The sequence below is a fragment of the Sceloporus occidentalis genome, unplaced genomic scaffold, assembly GCF_023333645.1.
Source record: "Sceloporus occidentalis isolate IW3139 unplaced genomic scaffold, rSceOcc1.0.p SCAF_8, whole genome shotgun sequence".
In the NCBI taxonomy this organism is placed as follows: domain Eukaryota; kingdom Metazoa; phylum Chordata; class Lepidosauria; order Squamata; family Phrynosomatidae; genus Sceloporus; species Sceloporus occidentalis.
Window position 1 is genome coordinate 54618604 of NW_028316988.1, and position 19435 is coordinate 54638038.

General features: G+C 43.5%; 1 protein-coding gene across 4 annotated transcripts in view; it reads left to right on the forward strand.

Annotated features, from left to right (window-relative positions):
• Nucleotides 1-3852: 3852 nt before the first annotated feature.
• Nucleotides 3853-19435, forward strand: part of LOC149308946 (septin-6) — a 50891-nt gene continuing 35308 nt past the window's right edge. For 2 of the 4 annotated variants that reach the window (XM_089536751.1, XM_089536752.1), the window contains exons 1-2: nucleotides 11712-11838; nucleotides 13696-13810. In XM_089536751.1, the coding sequence (XP_089392877.1) occupies nucleotides 11764-11838; nucleotides 13696-13810 (190 nt within the window). In that variant the 5' untranslated portion in view covers nucleotides 11712-11763. Of the gene's footprint in view, nucleotides 4024-11711; nucleotides 11839-13695; nucleotides 13811-19435 lie in introns of those variants that run through there. The other 2 variants (XM_089536754.1, XM_089536753.1) reach the window with 2 other exon arrangements.

Consider the following 19435-nt stretch of genomic DNA (forward strand, 5'->3'; position numbering starts at 1 on the left):
TATGTATAATATTTTCAAGCAGTGGACGCTTGACTCTGTGGCTATGGAGAGCTGACTGTACATTGAGGGGCATTTTGTGACATATCCACAAGGGGCAGTGTGTGATTACCTTATTTCTAAAGGTGAATTTCAACCAGTCAGACAAAATCCCTTGGTATTATTGTTAGATATATTTTATAGTGGGGAGAGATATTGGTCCACTTTCCTGGCACGTTGTCTTCTGAAGAGAAATGCAGAGGGGCTGTGAAGCTGATTGTTGGTTGGGATGAATGGTCATGTATTACAACGCCTGTGTGTATATAACTTGAAGAGAGACTGTGGTCGTCACCTCCCACATTACTTTAAGGCTCTGGCCATGCAGACGTAATTGCTTTTACATCAAGGCAGCCTTCCCTCTTTCTCTCCTCCAATCTCATTGATAACATCTTCCTTGATGAAGAGATTAGTAATTTTATTCATACACTGCCTTTTCCATAGTTTGTTTTTTGTGTTCACAGACAACAAATGCAACAGTCATACTTTACAATTATAATGCATTAATATCATAGCACTAACTCAACTGCAATCTCACTTCTGCTATGAACTTTTTTCTCCACCGGCAGTTTAGGGAATACAGTGTGCCCTCCACCTTTTCTGGGGTTAGGGGCACAGGATCCCCGTGAAAGTGGGGAAATTGCAAATAAAAGACCACTATTTTTTAAAGCCGAGAAAACACCTCTCTAGTAATCTCTCTCTAGGTCGTCCCCCAGTGCAACTCCATGCTCAACATCTGCCAGAAGGTGAGCACAGAATCATGCTGGGAGACCTACAGATTCTTAGAGAAGTGTTTTCTCTAATAATCTCTAGGTCCTTCAGTGCAAGTCTATGGTCAATGTTTGGCAAAGTTGTGCAGGAAGATCTCGAGATTCCTAGAGAACATATTAATCAAATCTGCAAAAGTCAAAGCCGCAAATGTAGAGGGATGCTGCTGTCTTTTATATAGCAACGGTGGCTGTTGGGCTGCAAATCACATCACCTTCCATAATTGGCTAATATGTACAACTACATACAGTGCTTTGCACCCTTAGTGTGCTGCAAATATTAATACACGTAAAAAGAAACACAAATAGTAAACAGTGGGGCCACATGGCCATGCCACGAAAAAGATACAGTCTCATCAGCTCCTTCCAACCCTAAGATAAACTGTTATAAAAGGTTACTTTGCTGAGGTTTTTCACAGAGTTGTTACAGACTGTACTTCTTGCCTGTCGGGCCATTGACTTCACCCTGTTCCAACTCTCCCCCCCTCCCCGCTTTATATTTGGGTTAGTCCGGAAATGCATAGACCAGGGACTATATGCAGTCCTCCCCTAAATTCAATGCCCCGTCCCATTTAAGTAACCAGAATCCCTTGCATCTTCCGTCTGCATCTTTATATCTTCTATGTTACAGTTTCCTCTCTCTCCTCTTCCAGTCTGGTTCCTACTCCAGGGCCAGCCCAAGATAGTCTGCTATCCAAAGCAAAGGCTAAAATGGTATCCTTCTTTTTCTCTTACTGCTAATGGGACAGCATCCACCACAACTGAGAACAGCTAGATTGCTTAGAGGATTCAGGGCAGGATCCATAAAAGCCCATCCAGTCTTCAAGCACCTCATTACTAGGCTGACCATATCTACCATTTTAAATAGGACAGTACCATTTCCCCCCATATTTCCAGACTGTCCCATCTATTCAATATTAATGTCAATTTTGTCCCATTTTCAAGAAAAATATTGTGCCCTCTTATCTGGTGAAAATGGTTTGAAGATCCCTGTTTGAGGCTGTGGTTGTCAAAAAGCAAAACAAAACCAACCATGACAAAAAACGGTGTCATGGAGTGTGAGATGTTTTACGATCAGGGGTTGAAAGACTGCCATTGACTGTGTAAGATCACTTCATTGGAGAAATATTCATGGGACGATGGAGGAACTCATTACTTCCTTCTGCACAGTGTTCTCTCCCATTGCAGGCAGCTGTTAGCACACCCCACATACCCCACACTGTATTTTGGGGTCCTCCTATTTCATATCGCCTCTCTGGAGACAGAATGTTCTTGAGAAGTTGAAGACCTTTCTGGAATACTAGATTAGGTTCCCAGGAGAAAAGGAGCATAACCCAAGGCATGTGCACATCCAGGTGATAAGACAATAACATCTAAATGGATGTATACCAATAGCACCTTCTTTCCCCCAAGTCATCTGCATTTCGTCTTGCACCTTGAGACAAAGGATCTCCTTGCACCCAAAGCAGTAAGCCAGCTTCTCTACCTACCCCCTGTTCTGTTCCCAGCCAAATTTCCATCTCCATCCATCCTGGGGATATCCTGATCCAAACGCTGTTTTTCGTCACACTAAAATTAATGCTGTCAAGCAGTCTGGAATTGCATTGGCAGTTCCTGGGAAAGGACATCCAGCCTTTCTTACCTGAAAAGATAGCTCACTGCATGGGGCTAGATTTTAGGTACAAGTATGGCTCTCAGAATCTCTAGGTCCTCCAGTGCAACTCTGTGGTGAACATCTGCCAGACACTGACCATAGAATTGCGCTGGAGGAGTTACCAATGCCTAGTGTTTTGCTCTCTCTGGGAATCTCTAGGTCCTTGAGCAGGACTTTTGGTTCAGGTTGACCAGAGGAGTTGTGCTGGAGGACCTAGATATGCCTAGAGAGGAAGACACTAATAAAATCTGTGACTAATCAAAACTGCAAAAGTCAAAGCCGCAAACGTGGTGGGACAAGTATGCTTCTCTTTCTTCATTGTCTAGGTGCCCCAAGCAAAGACAGAATCGGAGTTGGAAGACACGCCAAGGGCCATCCAGTCCAACCCTCTTCTGCCATGCAGGAACTCACAATCAAAGCATCCCTGACAGATGGCCATCCAGCCTCTGCTTCAAAATCTCCAACAAAGGAGACTCCACCAATCTCTGATGGAGTGTCTTCCACTGTTGAACAGCTCTTACTGTCAGGAAGTTCCTCCTAATGTTGAGCTGGAATCTCTTTTCCTCTAGTTTGAATGCATTGCTTAGCCCTGTTCTCTGGAGCTGCAGAAAACAAGCTTGCTCCCTCCTCAGTGTGACATCCCTTCAAATCCTTAAACAGGGCTGTCATATCCCCTCTTAACCTTCTCTTCTCCAGACTAAACACCCCCAACTCCCTAAGCCTTTCCTCATAGGACATGGTTTCCAGACCTTTCACCATTTTGCTCCCCATTCTCTGGACACCCTCCATCTTCGGAACTGTGGTGCCCAGAACTGGACACAGTATCCCAGGTGCGACTTGATCAAAGCAGAATAAGAGTGGCACTATAATAATAACACTAATAATCATCATAATAATAACAATGACTCTTATTTCTATACCGCCTCTTCCGCAGGGCTGAGGCGGCTTACACTTACAGCATCAAATAAAAAGGCACAATATAAAATGCAGCATGCTGTTCAAACCCTCCCCATGAATTCCCTTCCCTTGCTTTGGCCTGGAGCCTTGCCAGGGAAGAGAAGGGCTTTATTTGGGCAGTGTGCCCCCCCCCCCCGCCACTGTCTCTTGCTCTCTTCCCCTCAGCCTTGCCTTTCGGCCTGTACCATTCTAGGCCTTTCGGGGGGGGGGGTCTGGGGAAGCCCTGCAGCCCCTGGCTTGGCTGGGAAGAGGCAGAAGAGGAAGGGGAAGACTCAAGCACAGGCCTGGCAGGGAAGAAGAGAAGCTGAAAGAAAGAAGGAAAGAAAGAGAAGGGAGGAAGGAAGGAAGGAAGGAAGGAAGGAAGGAAGAAAGAGAAGGGAGGGAGGGAGGGAGGAAGGGAGGGACTCTCTCTCTCTCTCTCTCTCTCTCTGGGGAGGAGGAGGAGGACTGTGAGGAGCCTCCCCTACGCCCAGCTTCCCTCCCTTTCCCCCCATTCAGGTGCAGCAGTGGTGGGCTCCACTTCCCCCTCAGTGGCTCTCTCTGGGGCTGAGAGGGGCCTTGGAAGAGGAAGAGGAGGAGGCCATGGCGGCCACAGAGATAGCGCGCCAAGTGGTGAGTCTCTGGGGAGGGGGCTGCTTGGCCTTCAGAGCCAGAGTCAGGCAGCCAGGCCTTGCTGTGCCTTGGAAGGAAGGACCAGTCCCGGGTCTGCTGCTGCTGCTGCTGCTGCAGCCCAAGGGCGAGGCAGGGCTTTCTCTTTCTCTTCCAGAGGATGAATGGCGGGAGGGAGGGAGGGAGGGAGACCCAAGGGGTCCCCTCCAGAGAGCAAGAAGGGAGAGGTGGCAGCCCTGGCCTGGGAGGAGAGGAGACCCCCGGCCAGAGCCCCACCTCTGCTGGCCCCCTGGGTCCCTCTCCTTCCCGGCCATGCCTGCCCTCCTTCATGCCTTGCTCAGACCCCTCCCCCTTTTCCCCCCCAGTCTCCCCTGCTCCCCCAAATGCCCCTTGGATTTAAGAAGGATCGGATTTGTATCACGGTTTGGAGCTTTGACTTTCTTTGGCCATGTCCTCCATTTTGCAGTGCCTGGTCCTCCTGGGTGGTTCGGGCAGCTGGTCACTCCAAGGAAGGAAGGAGGGATGGAGGACCAGGGTGACCAGAGCCTTCCTCCTTTTCCAGGACATGTCCTCCTTTGGGGTTAAGGCATCTGGTCACCCTGAGCAAGGAAGGAAGGGTGGAAGAACGGATGGAAGGAAAGAAGGAAGGAAAGAAAAGGAAAACGGAGAGGGAAGGAAGGAAAGAAGGATGGATGGAGAACCAGGGTGACCAGACCTTTCCTTCTTTTCCAGGACATCTGGTCACCCTGAGGAAGGGAGGAAGGAAGGAAGGATGGATGGATGGAAGAACGGATGGATGGAGGATCAGGGTGACCAGACCCTTTGTCCTTTTCCAGGACATGTCTCCCCATCCCAGCCTTCTCTCCAGGAGGAATGTCCAAAACATCCTCCATTCTGAGCAGGACTAAGGAGCATGGGTTTACTGTATATTTATATCAGGGTCTGGAGCTTTTCTTTGGCCATGCCCCATGTTTTTTCTGGAAGGTCCTCCAATTTGCAGTGCCTGGTCCTCCTTGGTGGTTCAGACATCTGGTCACCCTGAGGAAGGAGGGATGGGTGGATGGAGGACCAGGGTGACCAGGCCCTTCCTCCTTTTCCAGGACATGTCTCTCCATTCCAGCCTTCTCTCCAGGAAGAATTTCCCAAAAGGTCCTCCAATTCAAGCATGCCCAGGAAGCATGGATTCATATTTCTAGGAGTGTTTTGAGCTTTTCTTTGATCATGCTCTCCATTTTTCTTCAGGGTCCTCCATTTTGTGTTGCCCTTTCCTCCTTTGTGGGTAGGACATCTGATCACCCGGAGGAAGGAGGGAAGGATATAGGACCAGAGTAACCAGACACATCCTGCTTTTCCAGGACATGCCCCTTCATATCTCACAAAATGACATCCTAGGATTCCATAATATGGCGCCATGGCAGTTAAAGCGGTGTCAAGTTGGATGATCTCTCCAGTGTGAATGCAGCCTTGGTTATACCAGCCAGCTTTCCCTTCCAGCATCCATTCATCCATCCATCTACTCCCAGAGGCCTCACTCGGTGGTCAGGTGGTCTTTTTTGTTTTCTTAGTGGCTGATTTCAGTTGGTGACCATCGAAGCTGAGGAGAAAATGTATGGATTTTCAAATGATCCATAGCATTAGCATTAAGATCCAGAGAGTGAAAAAGGTTGGGAGGAGATGAGAGAGTCTGCTTGGGATGAAGATGCCTTGGAGGTGACTTTTTTCTCTTCCAGGAGGGGACAGTGCCTCCTTAGGCAGCCTGGTTTGGGGGAAAGGAGAATGGCGGGGGTGCCTTTTCCTTGGCTGTTATTTTATTTTACTGAATGGGAAGAGCAGGCTTGATTTGGCTTAACAAAGGAGCGATTGCAGTGTTTCTGAAGAACTGAAGGTGCCTTGTTTGGCCGGGGCTGATGCTCAGGAAGGATGTGGCATTGAAGGAAGGAAGGAGGCGCTTTGCAGGTGACAGTCTTAAAAAGAGAAAGCACAAGGCCCAGCCTAAGCTTGGGGATGGGGTTTTGTTTTCTCTTTGCAGAGGTGTAGGGGAGAAAGCGGATGAGGACGAATTTTAGGATGGAGGGGTCTATCAAGCTCTCCGATCAAATTTTGCAGTCTGGAATAAATTGGGATTTTAGAATACCTTTGTATTTTCCAGAGGGAATTAATATTGGCAGAATGTGGCCATAATGAGCACCCCAGCGAAGTGTTTTTGGGTTTGATTGTAAATGGAGGCATAGCTAGGCAACACAATGATCTCCATTGTGTTAAATGTGACAACGGTCTTTCTCCCTCCGAGTCTCACTCCCTGTTCCTTTTTTTACTGTCTAAAATATGCTTTCATTTATTGCCTTCTTCCCCTCCAGTATGTCATCACAACACAGTGGCACCCTCAACCTGACAGAGAGAATAGGAGGAATTGGGGGGGGGGGGGGTCCAGAGCTCACCTGCGCTTTGTCAGGAGTGGATTTTCTGCTACAATGAATGAGAATTACAGCTGTTCTCCTAAAACAAGAGATGGTGCTTTTTCTTTGTGTTCCAAATGAGCTGAAAGCCTACATTGAATGTGATTGCAGGAACTCCTGGGCTGAACATTAAAGCAGGACACATAAAATATAGCATGTATGAATGGTTTAGATGGATGTGTGTGTGCTTTCAACTCGCCTGTTGATGTATGGCAGCTCTGTGAATTTAATAGCGTTTTATTAGGCAAGGAATAGTTAGAGGTGGTTTTGCAAGTTCCTTCCTCTGAAATATAGCCTACAGCACCTGGTATTGCTTGGTGGTCTCCCATCTAAGTGCTAACCAGGGCTGACCCTGCTTAGCTTCCAGGTCGGATGGGACCTGGTGCGTTTACATACTGTAAGGCAGTGGTTCTCGAACTGTGGGGTGAGACATTGCAGGGTGTGCAAGAGAGAGCTCTCAAGGGGGAGGCAGAAGACTTGGATCCCTTCTCCTCTTCCTAAACATTTTCTGTCCTGGAGAGGAAGGGAAAGGCAAGGAGGGCCTTGGAGGACAGCATGGAAGCTCAATGGATCATGGTCTCTGGCAGGGCCCTTTGCAAGCCACCATTTCGTCTTCCTCACTCAACTCATCCCATCCCATCCCTGTCCCTGTTCTCAAGACAAGACACTTCTGCATGAATACATTAATGTGTATTAAGAAATATGAGAGCAAGCATGGTGTGGTGGTTTGAGTGTTGGAGTACAACTTTGGAGACCAGGGTTTGATTCCTCACATGAGCGTAAACCCCCCTGGGTGATCTTGGCCAAGTGACACCCTTTCAGCCTCAGAGGATGTCAATGGCAAATGCCCTATGAAGAAACTTGCCAAGAAAACCCTATGACCTTAGGGTCACCAAAAGTAAAAAAACAACAACACCACCACGACATGGAGGCACACAACAACAATTTATAAATACACATGACTCTGCAAAGCAAAATATGTACACTAATCAAACAAAATATTTTTTATTAATGTACTTCATTGAGGGGGGTGATATCCGCATGTAGATGAAAACGGGGTTACATGGGTCAAGGTTTGAGAACTACTGTAGGAAAGGATTTTACAGGTTATGATCCTTAGATAAGGAAATGAATCATCCTAATTGATGGGCTTTGATAGGCAACTGGTTGGCCACTCTCTGGGAACATGATGGTGGAGTGGATAGACCTTCTGTTTGATCAGACATGACTCTTCTTAAGATAGCTACTTTATTTTTGTGGGCCTTTGTGTAGTTGGCAAAACAGAAAGAGGGCCATAAGAAACTACATTGTACCAAATGAGCCCGTGGGTCCATTTAGCTCATTTTGCTAATTTGCAGCTGCTCTTTGACAGGAATATTTGTCAACCCTGGTTGGAGTTGCTGGGGATTAAAACCTGAGACTCTGCATTATGCCCTTCTTCACCAGACTGGCAGTTGAGAACAGATGAACAGAGGGTCATAGTGAGTCAAGTGTAACTCTGTCTCATGGGAAGCCATAGTACCAAGTTCATTTTTCCAAATTTTAGAAAAGTGTGAGATTTTTTTGAGGGTAATACAACTTCCAAAATCCTTCCACCAGAAGATTTGTCAGTTCTAGGCCACAAAAGGTCATGTTTCAAGCTGCTGAGTTCTTATTTTTGACCCAAGTTGCATGTTGTTTTGAGTCATAGAGTTGTGCTATACAGTGTTACTAGGCTAGCAGTAATTATAAGATTCTTCTGCCCAATTGTAGAGTGATTTACAAGTCCCTTATGTTACTGTCTCTGGACAGTCCTTATAACTCCAGGTTGAGTATCCCTTATCCAAAAGTCTGAGATCGGAAATGCTCCAGAATCCAAAATGTCTGAGTGCCAAGATGATGCTTCAGTGTAGTAGCTGCAGCACTCTTGATCATTCGTTTGCGAGGCAGAAGCATTGTTTCATGCACAGAATTATTAAAAATAATTGTATACGATTTCCTTCAGGTTATGTGAATAAGGCGTATATGATACGTAAATGAATTACATATTTGGACCTGGGTGCCATTTCCAAGGTATCTCATTATATATATATATATATATTATATATGCAAATATTCCAAAATCTGGAAAAAAATCCAAAATTCAAAGCACTTTTGGTCCCAAGCATTTTCGATAATGGATACTCAAACTGTACTAACCTCTGTGTGCTTTCTACACTTATGAACTCCAGCTTTTCTCCAGCCACAGAATGCTTGTGCATTTCTGTAGAATACTCCTTGTAATGCCAGGACAGTAACTGGCATCCTTTAATTGCTGTCCTCTGGATTGGCTTAATGGGAAAATGTTAACAGGGGGTGGGGGAATAGCCATCCACCTTGTCATTTCTGTGCCCTTTATGAAAGGCTTCAAAGCGAGTTAGCTCAGAGCTGTCAGAAACTGTGAATCCAGATGGCGTTGATGGTTCTTGGATGCCAAATGCAGGAGTTGTGGAAACTATATAATAGCTAGAGTGCCAGGGTATGCATTTCACTGCTAGAGTTGTAGAGATGATATGTCAAGTCTTCCTGCTCCTAAATTCAGTTTTACTTTCTCTGCTAAGACTGTAAGAAAACAGAATAAAATCTGAAGGTTTTTGCCTTTCATAGGGAGTATGCAACAGCAAAGCAAAGATGTACATATTCCACTGAGAGCCAGTGTGGTGTAATGGTTTGAATGTTGAGCTTTGACTCTAGAGATCAGGATTCAGTTCCCTGCTCAGCCATGGAAGCCCACTGAGTGTGCTTAGGCAAGTCACATTCTCTCAGCCTCAGAGGAAGGCCAAAGCAAACCCCCTCTGAACAAATGTTGCCAAGAAAACCCCATGATAGCTTCATTTTAAGGTTGCTGTAAATCAGAAATGTCTTGAGAGCAGACAAGAACAATGTATTCTACCAGCGAGAAGTGTCATTACACCAAGAGCATTTCCCCTTTTGTATAAAGTCAGGAAATTTATTCCTTCCTTCTGGTGAAAGCGGGTTGCAATTTAAGCTGACAGAAGAACCAAGGAGCCTATCTCTCAAAGGAAGTGGGTTTCATGCTTCCTAAACAGAGCACCGCTAGCTCATACTATGTCTCTTTTCTGGAATCAGAAACTTCCCGTGTTTTTGTACGAGTCCCCAGCTTTTGAAAGAAAAATAGTTAACCTTTTACTTTACTGCTTTTACCTTTGACTGCTTTGTGCTGGCTGTGTGCCGTAATAAATGCTGTTGATGTTGTTAACAGCAGCTCATCCCCACCAGAAAGCCATAGCTCTGAAAGCCTTTTCCCATTTGCTGGGAATCAGTCAGAGGGGTTCAGAATTGCCTTTGTTTGAGCCCTACTTAAGTGCTCCTAGGAAGGACCTGGCAGACCCTCGATCTGAGACAACCCATCTTTTCCTATGTTCTTCCTTAGCCTTAGAATCAGAGCCAGATGAGAGAACAAACCTAGCTGACGAGTAGTTCTTGCAAAATTATTTTTATTCAGCAAAAACATTTACATGCATACTACACTAGCAAATGTGAAATACTAATGTAATATTGTTTAGCAAGCTATAGTTTAAAACTAGTTGTTAGTTCCAGTAAGAGTCACTGAATCATTGGAGTGTGCGGAAGTGTTGGTTTACCAGCTTCCTGTTGATTTAATAGCTCTGCTATAGTTAGGACTAACAATTGGATTTAGGACTAAATAATGTTCTATTTGTTCATCATTAACTTCTTAATGTTCCTAATGTATTGATGCAGCAACTGCAGCTTGCCACCGGTAATGAGTATAATATGAACTATTATTTCCTAAATTAATAAAAAGGAACATTATCTTTAAAAATTGCCCAAAGCGTATCCTCCTAGATAATGCAAAGTGCTCTGTTCAATTGTAAATTGTCATATTTTAGGGATTGGGTTTCTATCATTGCTCAGAAAAATGTGAAAAAAGTATCAGGAGAAACTCGATTTAAAAGAGAATTTTATATCAGTACGGTATATTGAGCTTTTCTCTTGGTGATGTAAATTGTCTTGATTTAAGTCAATCCATGCTGTATGGTGACCATGCAAGTTGAAAAATCCACTTCCTCCATTTAATAGTGTTAAATGCAAAAGAATACAGTGCTAAATTGGGAACTGTTTTACCACATCTTTACCCTGATATCTCTGTGGTTCCCTACCTGCTTGGCATTGGTGACTTACAGTTTGTGGTTGTTTCTAAGGGCCAAACTCAACCCTTCATGCAATTACAAGCTGTATGAATGGCTTTTCAAAAAGTGAATTAGAGGCATAGGGGTACCATTAGATTGGGCCCATGTTTCATCTGGACTTGTCTTGCTGTGGTTGTGGTTTACTTTCTGAAAACTATTTACATTACTTTGAGTTGTGTGAATGGTGTCCCTATCAAATATCTATGTTGAATATGATATGAATGTCTGTGTTGACCCTGATAAGGCATGTGAAGAAAAGGGACTCACACCGGAGGTGCATGTTGGGTTTAATAAACATACTTCTGTATACCTGTTAATTCCTCCCTGCAGCATTTAGTGCTTTCTTGCCTTTCCATTATCGTTTTCCTTCCCTCATTGGCCATGGTGGCTGTGAGATTATGGGAACTGTAGTCTAAATAAATAAATTTCCCCACCTCTGGTATGCCTTGAGCATGATTTTCCAAAGGATCTGACTGTTCACTGTATCATGATTTCAAAACGGCTGCCTTGTAAGACATAAAGTAAGGGTCACAAGGGCTGGCGCTGTACTCTCTAAATCTGCTTCCCATGCTATCTGATGTTGGGAGGAAGCTATTTTCCCCCAGTGTGCCCCAAACAAGCATTAAACGTGTGCCTCATTGGGTACAATTATTTATTTCTTTTCTGGAAACTTGGCAGGAACTGACAGCTATTTGCTCAGGGATTGACATCAGTCCAGAGACCACTACTTTCAGTAGCACTGCCCTAAATCACAAGTGGCACATTTCTTCTGTTTTGCGGGAGTGACTTTGCTGCATCTTTATACAAGGGGGCAAGGGCAAACACTTGATTGTTGTTGGTGCTGCAAAGATTGAAAACGCAGCACAGTATTAACTTCCTCAGTGGGAACGTCTATAATTGGCCTGCTGTAATTGGATGTATTTTCCAGTAAGTGCACCTTGCAATGCACCCCATAGTAAGGAAAGGAAGCGGCATGGGCTCATTTTGCTTATTATTTTCAGTCACTTAAGACGCTAAGCATCTCCCCCCCCCCCCCCCCGAGGGTTCATAACAACATTATTCCTCAAGAAAAGGATAGGAGGGATTCAAAAACAAGAATGCTCACCCTTCAAAGAGTGTCTCCACCTCCACAGTTTTGTAGATACTTCTCCACCAGTCCTAAGATGCAGCAGGTTAGTGGTAGTTCTTTCCACAGATATATGGTGCCATTCAACACCTCTGAAGTCACTGGTGATTTTGAAAACAGGCAATTCATTTCAGTGCAGACGAAACTTCTACAATAAAAATGAATTAGCACAGCCTCTTTATGTCTTTGGGCAGATTTTTGGAAACTGTGTTGTACCTGCCTTGTGTTTTATGACTGCAAGGAGACCAACAAGAGAATTGTTGCCTATTTGACTGTGTAAGCATTTCTGAAATGCTGCTTTGACCTGTTACTTTTAAATGTAATTGATCTAGCTCCGTTTGTGTTGTTTTTATATGATTTTCCTTATTCGGCAAACATTGTTTTCTCTCTCAATTGCCTGATTCAGTTTATGTTTGTCAAAAACAAAACAGTAACGAAAGCTACGTGGCCCTCGTCCATTCTTTAGATGTTTGTTTTATGTACCGCAGGCTGGAGTTTTGCAGCTTGTAAGGCTTTGGAAGGAAGTTGGGTTTCTTGGGTGTGTAAAATTACATTCCTATGCCAGATAAATGGCTGCATGGCACAGGCATTTGGCATTTGTAAAGATACCATACTTGATGAAGATGCTGACAGGAGAGAAGAAAGTGAAACAGATACAGCATGGCAGATGAGAGAACAAACCGATTTGGTTTATAGTTCTTACAAAGTTATTTTCATTTAGCAAAAAACATTTAAAAAGTGTCCTTCATCCATATAGATACCAGGGTGTTGCACAAATATATCCTAGTCAATAAATTGATGAAGACAATGAACTGTGCTATCAAGACAGTGGGACACAGCAAAGAATAGACCAAGTTAGCTAATTTTAAAATGCCTTGGCAAACCAAATGGGTTTGAGCTGGCACTAGGATCATGGCCTTTTCAGGGAGGTTATTTTATAGTTGGGTGCCACAGCTGGGAAGTCCCTTTCTCCCTTCTTGATCCATAAGGTGCTTGTAGTGGAAAGGAGTCTCCAGTAATGATTTTAAATTGTGGGCAGACTGACATATGAAGAGATTCTATTCCTAGTTTTTTGTGGGGGTTTTGGGCTATGTGGCCATGTTCTAGAAAAGTTTATTCCTGACCTTTCGCCAGCATCTGTGGTTGGCATCTGGTGCGATTTGTAACATTTTCTAGTTACGGTACTTTTAAAAGTGACTTTTTATGGCGTTTAAGATTTATACCATTATTTTATAAAATCTAAGGAACCTTGTCCTGCAAAAATGATCAGACTATAATGAGGAATGCAGCTATAAGTATTTGCAATTAATTAATTTTCTATGAGTAACAGGAACAAATAACTTTTAAAAGTGATTTGCTATGCTCTGGTAGATGGCTTCTTGATCTGATTTAGCTGACCTGTTCTAACCTGCCCAAGTTTACCCAATGGCTTTCCATGACTGAGGTGCAAGTGGAGAGCAATTGCTTTATGGACTGATAGGACAGCCAAACGGGCAGCACTTCCAGATATTGCTCCATCTTAATTGGTTTTTAAATTGTGTCATGACACAACCATTTCTGCTAATGGAACTTAAAAATATTTTCAGCTCCACGTTTTTCCCATTATCGAGACAAAAAAACCTTTGTCTCAAAAGTGCTACTGCTACATAAACAGACTTTTGAGAGTGCAGAAGAGCCCTGTTGGGCATGAATGTCACACAATTGAATTCGTTTGGTATTGGAAAAGTTGTCTGTCAAGGAAGGAGATGTAGGAATGTATCCCAAGACCTATTTGGTAGTTTCAAACAGCAAAATAAATCAATGACGTGTTTGCTTTAGAAAGAGTTCTCAGAGAGCTCCCTGGATATAATTTTGTCTTCTTCAGATGTAATGTTAACATGTATTTATTTTTAAACCATTTTAGGGGGAAGGATGTCGTACTGTTCCTCTTTCTGGCCACGTTGGATTTGACAGCCTGCCTGACCAGCTGGTTAATAAATCAGTTAGCCATGGTTTCTGTTTCAACATCCTGTGTGTGGGTGAGTTCTGTCTTTCTTTTTCCTTTTTTCCTTTCCATGTTGGGAAAATTCTGTTAGAGAAACGGGGGCTCTCTAACAAAGTACTCCTTTGAGTTTTCTTGGAGACATATTCTGTGCTGTTATTTGATCCAACTTTGCAGTAGATAAATAAGATTCGCAGCCTCTTTGGGTGGTCCAGGGATGATGAGCTGGAACGGGATGCGATGCGATGAGCTATGTACTGTAACGCTAAGTCAAATGAACAGTAGAAACAAAAAGGTTGAGACTGGCTGCCTCTGGGATTCTCTGGCTTGGGCTGAGATGTCCATGCCAAGTCTTTTTGATGGAAAATAAGTGAGATAGTTTGCATTAAACTTGCATTGGCTGGGCAGAAGATATACCCAGGCTCTGCATTTCAGTGAATTGGATATATTCATTTAAGACCTACTTGTGTTAGATGGAAGAATCTGTATAGTCTGCTTCCTCTCACTTTGTCATTTTTTGAGTTTGAAGTTCAGTTTGCTCATGTGGCCAATTTGTCTACTCCATTCTTCTAATATGTCAATTTTTTATATTTGCTGGTACATACCAAAGACAGATTTAACTCCTCTTTTTCTGTTTCTGAAATTTATTTATGTGCTATATGCCTTCAAGACATTTCCGACTTATGGTGACCCTAAGGCAAACCTATCATGTTTTTTTTTCTGGGCAAGATTTGTTCAGAGGTTTGCTATTGCCTTCCCCTTAGGTTGAGTGCATATGACTTGCCTAAGATCACCAGTGGGTTTCATGGTTGAGCTGAGACTCAAACCTTGGTCTCCAGAATCATAGTCCATCACTCAAAACACTATGCCTCTTTTCCTGAAAGGAAACTCAAAGCAATGAACCAAGCAAAATTGGCAATACTGAATGCAATAACTTCCAATTTTTGCTGGTACAAAGTAACAGTAACAGGCAATGGCAGATCATATACTGGAAGGAAAACTGTAGTTTAGGAAGAGAAAAATGTACAAAAATGCCTTGGCTTAGTTGCTTTCCCTCCCCTTTTCTCCTAATCTGCATTGCAGAAACAAACAAACAAACAAGTTTCATTTATATACTGCTTCATAACGCCTAAGCAGTGTCTAAGGGGTTTACAACTGTAAGCTAATTTGCCCCCAACAGTCTGGGTACTCATTTTAGCGACCTCAGAAGGATGCAAGCCTGAGTCGAGCTTGAGCCCTTTTGCTGGTCTTGAACTCGCAACCTTATGGTTTTGAGTGAGTGGCTGCAGTACAGGCATTTAACCACTGCGCCAGCAGGGCTCAAACAGTGCAGTTTGACACCACTTTAACTACCATTGCTCAATAATATGGAATTATAGGATTTGTAGTTTGTTGTGGCATCAGAGGAGGTTAAATATCTCACAAAACTACAAATCCTAAAATTCCATAGTATTGAGCCATGGCATTTAAAACAGTGTCAGTATGCATTAATTCTAAGGTGCAGGTTAGACCTATGTATAGATCTACTGTTGGTGCATCAGTTAAAAGCATTGCCTTATTTTAAGGTTGTTGCTTTTTTAAAAAAGTCCTTTGGTCAGAGAAATTGCAGACTGAGCTTTCCCATACAGCTGAGTGAGGTGGTACAGCCCTGAAATAAATAAATACATGCATAGCTGCATGCAAACTTTCCTTTCACAGGAAATGGGTTGCGTGCTACTTCTGCACTAAGTCTACCTTCTGAACCACACAGAGCACATTGCAGTTCCTTGAGGTTACAGAGGCCCAGGTGGTGCTTGCAAGCATGGAACCCTTTGATCTGTCAGAGGCTGCTGTCTCCACATCAAATGGAAGTGGTGCAAATAACGTCTCCCTGTTCTTGTTCCTGCCAGAGCTTCTAATTGCAGCAACTGGACACCAAGAGCATATATAGATTGCAAATTCAGTTAAGTAAGGGCCACAAGCCATTGCCCCAAAGGTGTTAACTTTGTCTCTGCTTGTTGGACAACTGTTTGATTCAGTGCTTGTTAAACTGAGAACAGAGAATGTAAGAACACACTGGTGACTGATTCAGATCTTCCAACCTATATACCACCAATCCCAAACACAATAACTCCTATCCACTCTGGCTTGCAAGTTGATTGAAACTGAAATACTGTTGAGACACTTAGGCTGGGGAAGAGTGATAGACATTGTCTGGCAGCAGCACAGCAAGGATCCAGGCAGATGTCTTTCTGAGTTCTATGTAAAGATGTAATGAATTGAACATGAGACCTTCTACCTGCAAAGCATGCATCCTGTTACCAAAAAGAGGCAGACAAAACAGAGCCTTGGAACAAAAAAAAGTCCCTTATTGTTCTGGGCAGCAAGCAAGCAGACTGTAGAGGCTTTTAAAGGGCTTTGGCAGTATCCCTGTGGTTAGTTGTTGTTGAAGTTTCTTTGGGTGCATGTACACTATAGAAATAATGCGGTCTGACACCACTTCAACTGTCATGGCTCCATCTTACAGAATTCTGGGATTTGCTGTTTTATGAGACACCAGTACTCTTTGGCAGAGATGACTAAAGACTTCATGAAACTACAAATCCCAGCATTCCATAGGATGGAGCTATAGCACTTAAAGTGGTGTCAAAGAAAATTATTTCTACAGTGTAGATGCATCCCTTATTGGTCTGTCTGACTTCTCTGTAGTTCCCTTTTTGATCAGAACTGATTTCTTTCAGTTCTCACCATCTTCTGAGAACTCGCCTTACCCACATAGCATCTATTATTTTGTTCACTTCAAGGTATTGTTAGAATGATTTGTTTTAGTTTATTGCTAATGACCATTATTAAAACAAAAATTATTTGGTGACTGCAGTACAAAAAGCATTTAAACAGCTTTTTAAAAAAAGATGCAGAACACCTTTGATGTAAATAAGAAAAAAAAACCTTCTGCATCTCCCTACCCATCAATATCTTATTGGTGCAATCCAGTTCTGAGTGAGTTTTAATTGCACTGTGCCAAAAATACTTGGAAATAATACCATGAGAGTTTGAAAGAGCATCCTTTAAAATTTCATGATGGAAAAAAAGTTTCTGCATTTGATACTGAAAGCAAAAATGTGGAGCTGGCTAGCTTGGTGGAAGTGAAAATGTTCTCTGAGGCCTGGTACAGACATAAAACCTGACTGAGAGTTCCTGCATGGCAAGGGGTTGGACTGGATGGCTCTTGTGGTCTCTTCCAACTCTATGATTCTATGACTGTGGTTAAGAAGCAAACCGAGATTAAGCATTGTCTCTTATACCTGTAGCTGCACTTAAATATTGACTATAAATTGGGGTGTGAATGCATGCTTTATGGTGAGCTTGCATGTCATGGTTTATGCTACATATGCCCTCTGCATTTAGTACACCCAGATTCTCAGTCTTGTTCATGTGCTCCTGCAGGACAGGGCTCTGTTTTGTAACCTGAACCATGTTTTCACTGTTTGTTTGGGATCTTCATTAGTTTTAAGGCAACAAACCATGGTTTATGTTAATCCCACTTTATGGAATGGCCTGCCAGGTAAGATCCATCAAATTGCCAACCTAGAGAGCTTCAAGAAAGCTGTCAAGACAGATCTCTTCCGGCAGGCCTTCCCGGAATAGAACCCGGCCATGTAACGCTCCCCCCACAGACATATGTAAGCAAAGACTCAACCCACCGGTATTTTATTATCGTACTGTTTTTAGATTTTATCATTTGTAATTTTAATGCATAGAATTGTTTAATCCTTTTTAAGGGGTGGGGGAATTGTGTATATTGTATTTTTAAAAAAAAGGTTGTATGCCGCTTTGATTGTGGTAACAAAAAGTGGGATATAAATTAAAGTTTTATTTATTATTATTTATTTATTAATCAAGGCTTAGCAATCTATTTGTGCCAGTTAGACAGGTTCCTTGAATGCAGTCCTAGCAACGACTAGTTAGCTGCCTTCTAGTTCAAGTACATACAGGGGGTCCTTGGTATCCACTGGGGTTTGTCTGTCCATCTGTCAAGTTGCAGGGTTGTGCCATGACTCCTAGAATAGATCATGGGTGTACAAAGCCCCTATTTTGGGAACTGTTCCAAGGCTCCAATTGTCATAATCCAGATTTGGGCCTAAAATCCAAACCACACTGTAGAAATAATCCAGTTTGAGACCGCTTTAACTGCCCTGCTCAATGCTAGGGAAATTGGGGAACTGTAGTTTTGTGTGACATTTAGTCTTCTCTGTCAGGGAGCAATGGCGCCACAATAAACTACAGTTCCTAGGGCAGTTAAACAATCTCAAAATAGATTATTTCTGCAGTATGTTTTGTACCTAAGATCACCTATTAAATTTCATGGCTGAGCAGGGATCTGAACATGAATCCCTCTCCTGTCCTTGCTTCAATCCAAGCCTCCCATCTGCAACATGGCGAACATTGCTTTTTGGGGGAAGGGAACTAAAGCTCACAGAATCTCCTGATTCCTATGGTCAGGTTTCCAGGGTCTGAATATGGGTATAATAAATACTGGTCACAGATGAAAACTACCTGAGCCACAGATGTGACACACCTGAGCACGCTGTGAAATGCTAATCCTTCACATTATAGTGCTGAGATGTACAGTCCCTTCCCCTTAATAAATGACGGATATGATCAAGTGTGTGTTTTGAGAACCATGACAGGTTCCCTCCTTGGTACAAATACAGCAATATCCAAACGGACAACCTCATATTTATTAACCCCTGCTGAGGGGAGTGATAACTGCTAACCTTATAGAAAAACTCCAGGCTAGCCCAAGGGTGTTTTCCCCCAGTATCTAAGCTCAGGTGTCAACTCTATTCAGCGTTTGTTTTCTTTCAAAATATACTAAATTAGGCAGACAGCAGGGTGGAAAACATGTGAAGAAGTAAAATACAGTCAGCCCTCTGTATCCACGGATTCTGGATCTATGGATCCAACCAGACGTGTCTTGAAAAAAATGTTTAATCCAAAAGGCAAACCTTGATTTCCCAGTAGATAAGAGCCTCACATGCTGTAGTTTGGGTTATGCTTCACCCACTCACTCCAGTAGGCAAGAAGTAAAGAGAGAGACTGTCTGGTGACCCCACATGGTTGGAGCTAACCCTAGGAGGCCAGTCTTGTCCTGCCTATCACTCCAGTCGGATGTGTTTGCTGTTGCTCTGCAACTTCTTCACTGCAGCCACTCCAGTCCCTTTCCTTCTCTTTGTTTCTCTTGCTGCCTTGGAAGCATGAAGAAAGACTTAATATGGCAAGGGCTCCCAGGATTGGGGAAAGGTCTTGGCTTTGCCAATGACTCTCCCTCTCCTCCAAAGCTTCCCCCTTCCATGGTGGAAGCACAGGAGATTTATGAAAACACCTTTGCAGCACATGGGAGCCGTGGGAAGAGATGGTGAGGGGTGTCCCCTCCATGTCTCTGTTTCTGCACATCACCTCTGCCCAGCCCGTTTAGGGCCAGGGATCAGTGAGGAAACTGGCCAGAAGTTATGGAAACTTCCCTTCTCAGCATCTCTGCCCAGCCTGTTTAGGGCCAGGGTTCAGAGGACAGGCCAGCCAAAAGCCATGGCAAAGAGTTTTTCTGCATCACCTCTGCCCAGTCTGAAGCAGGGCCAAGGTCAGAGAGTCAAGCCAGCCAGAAGACACAGGACCAGGGGCC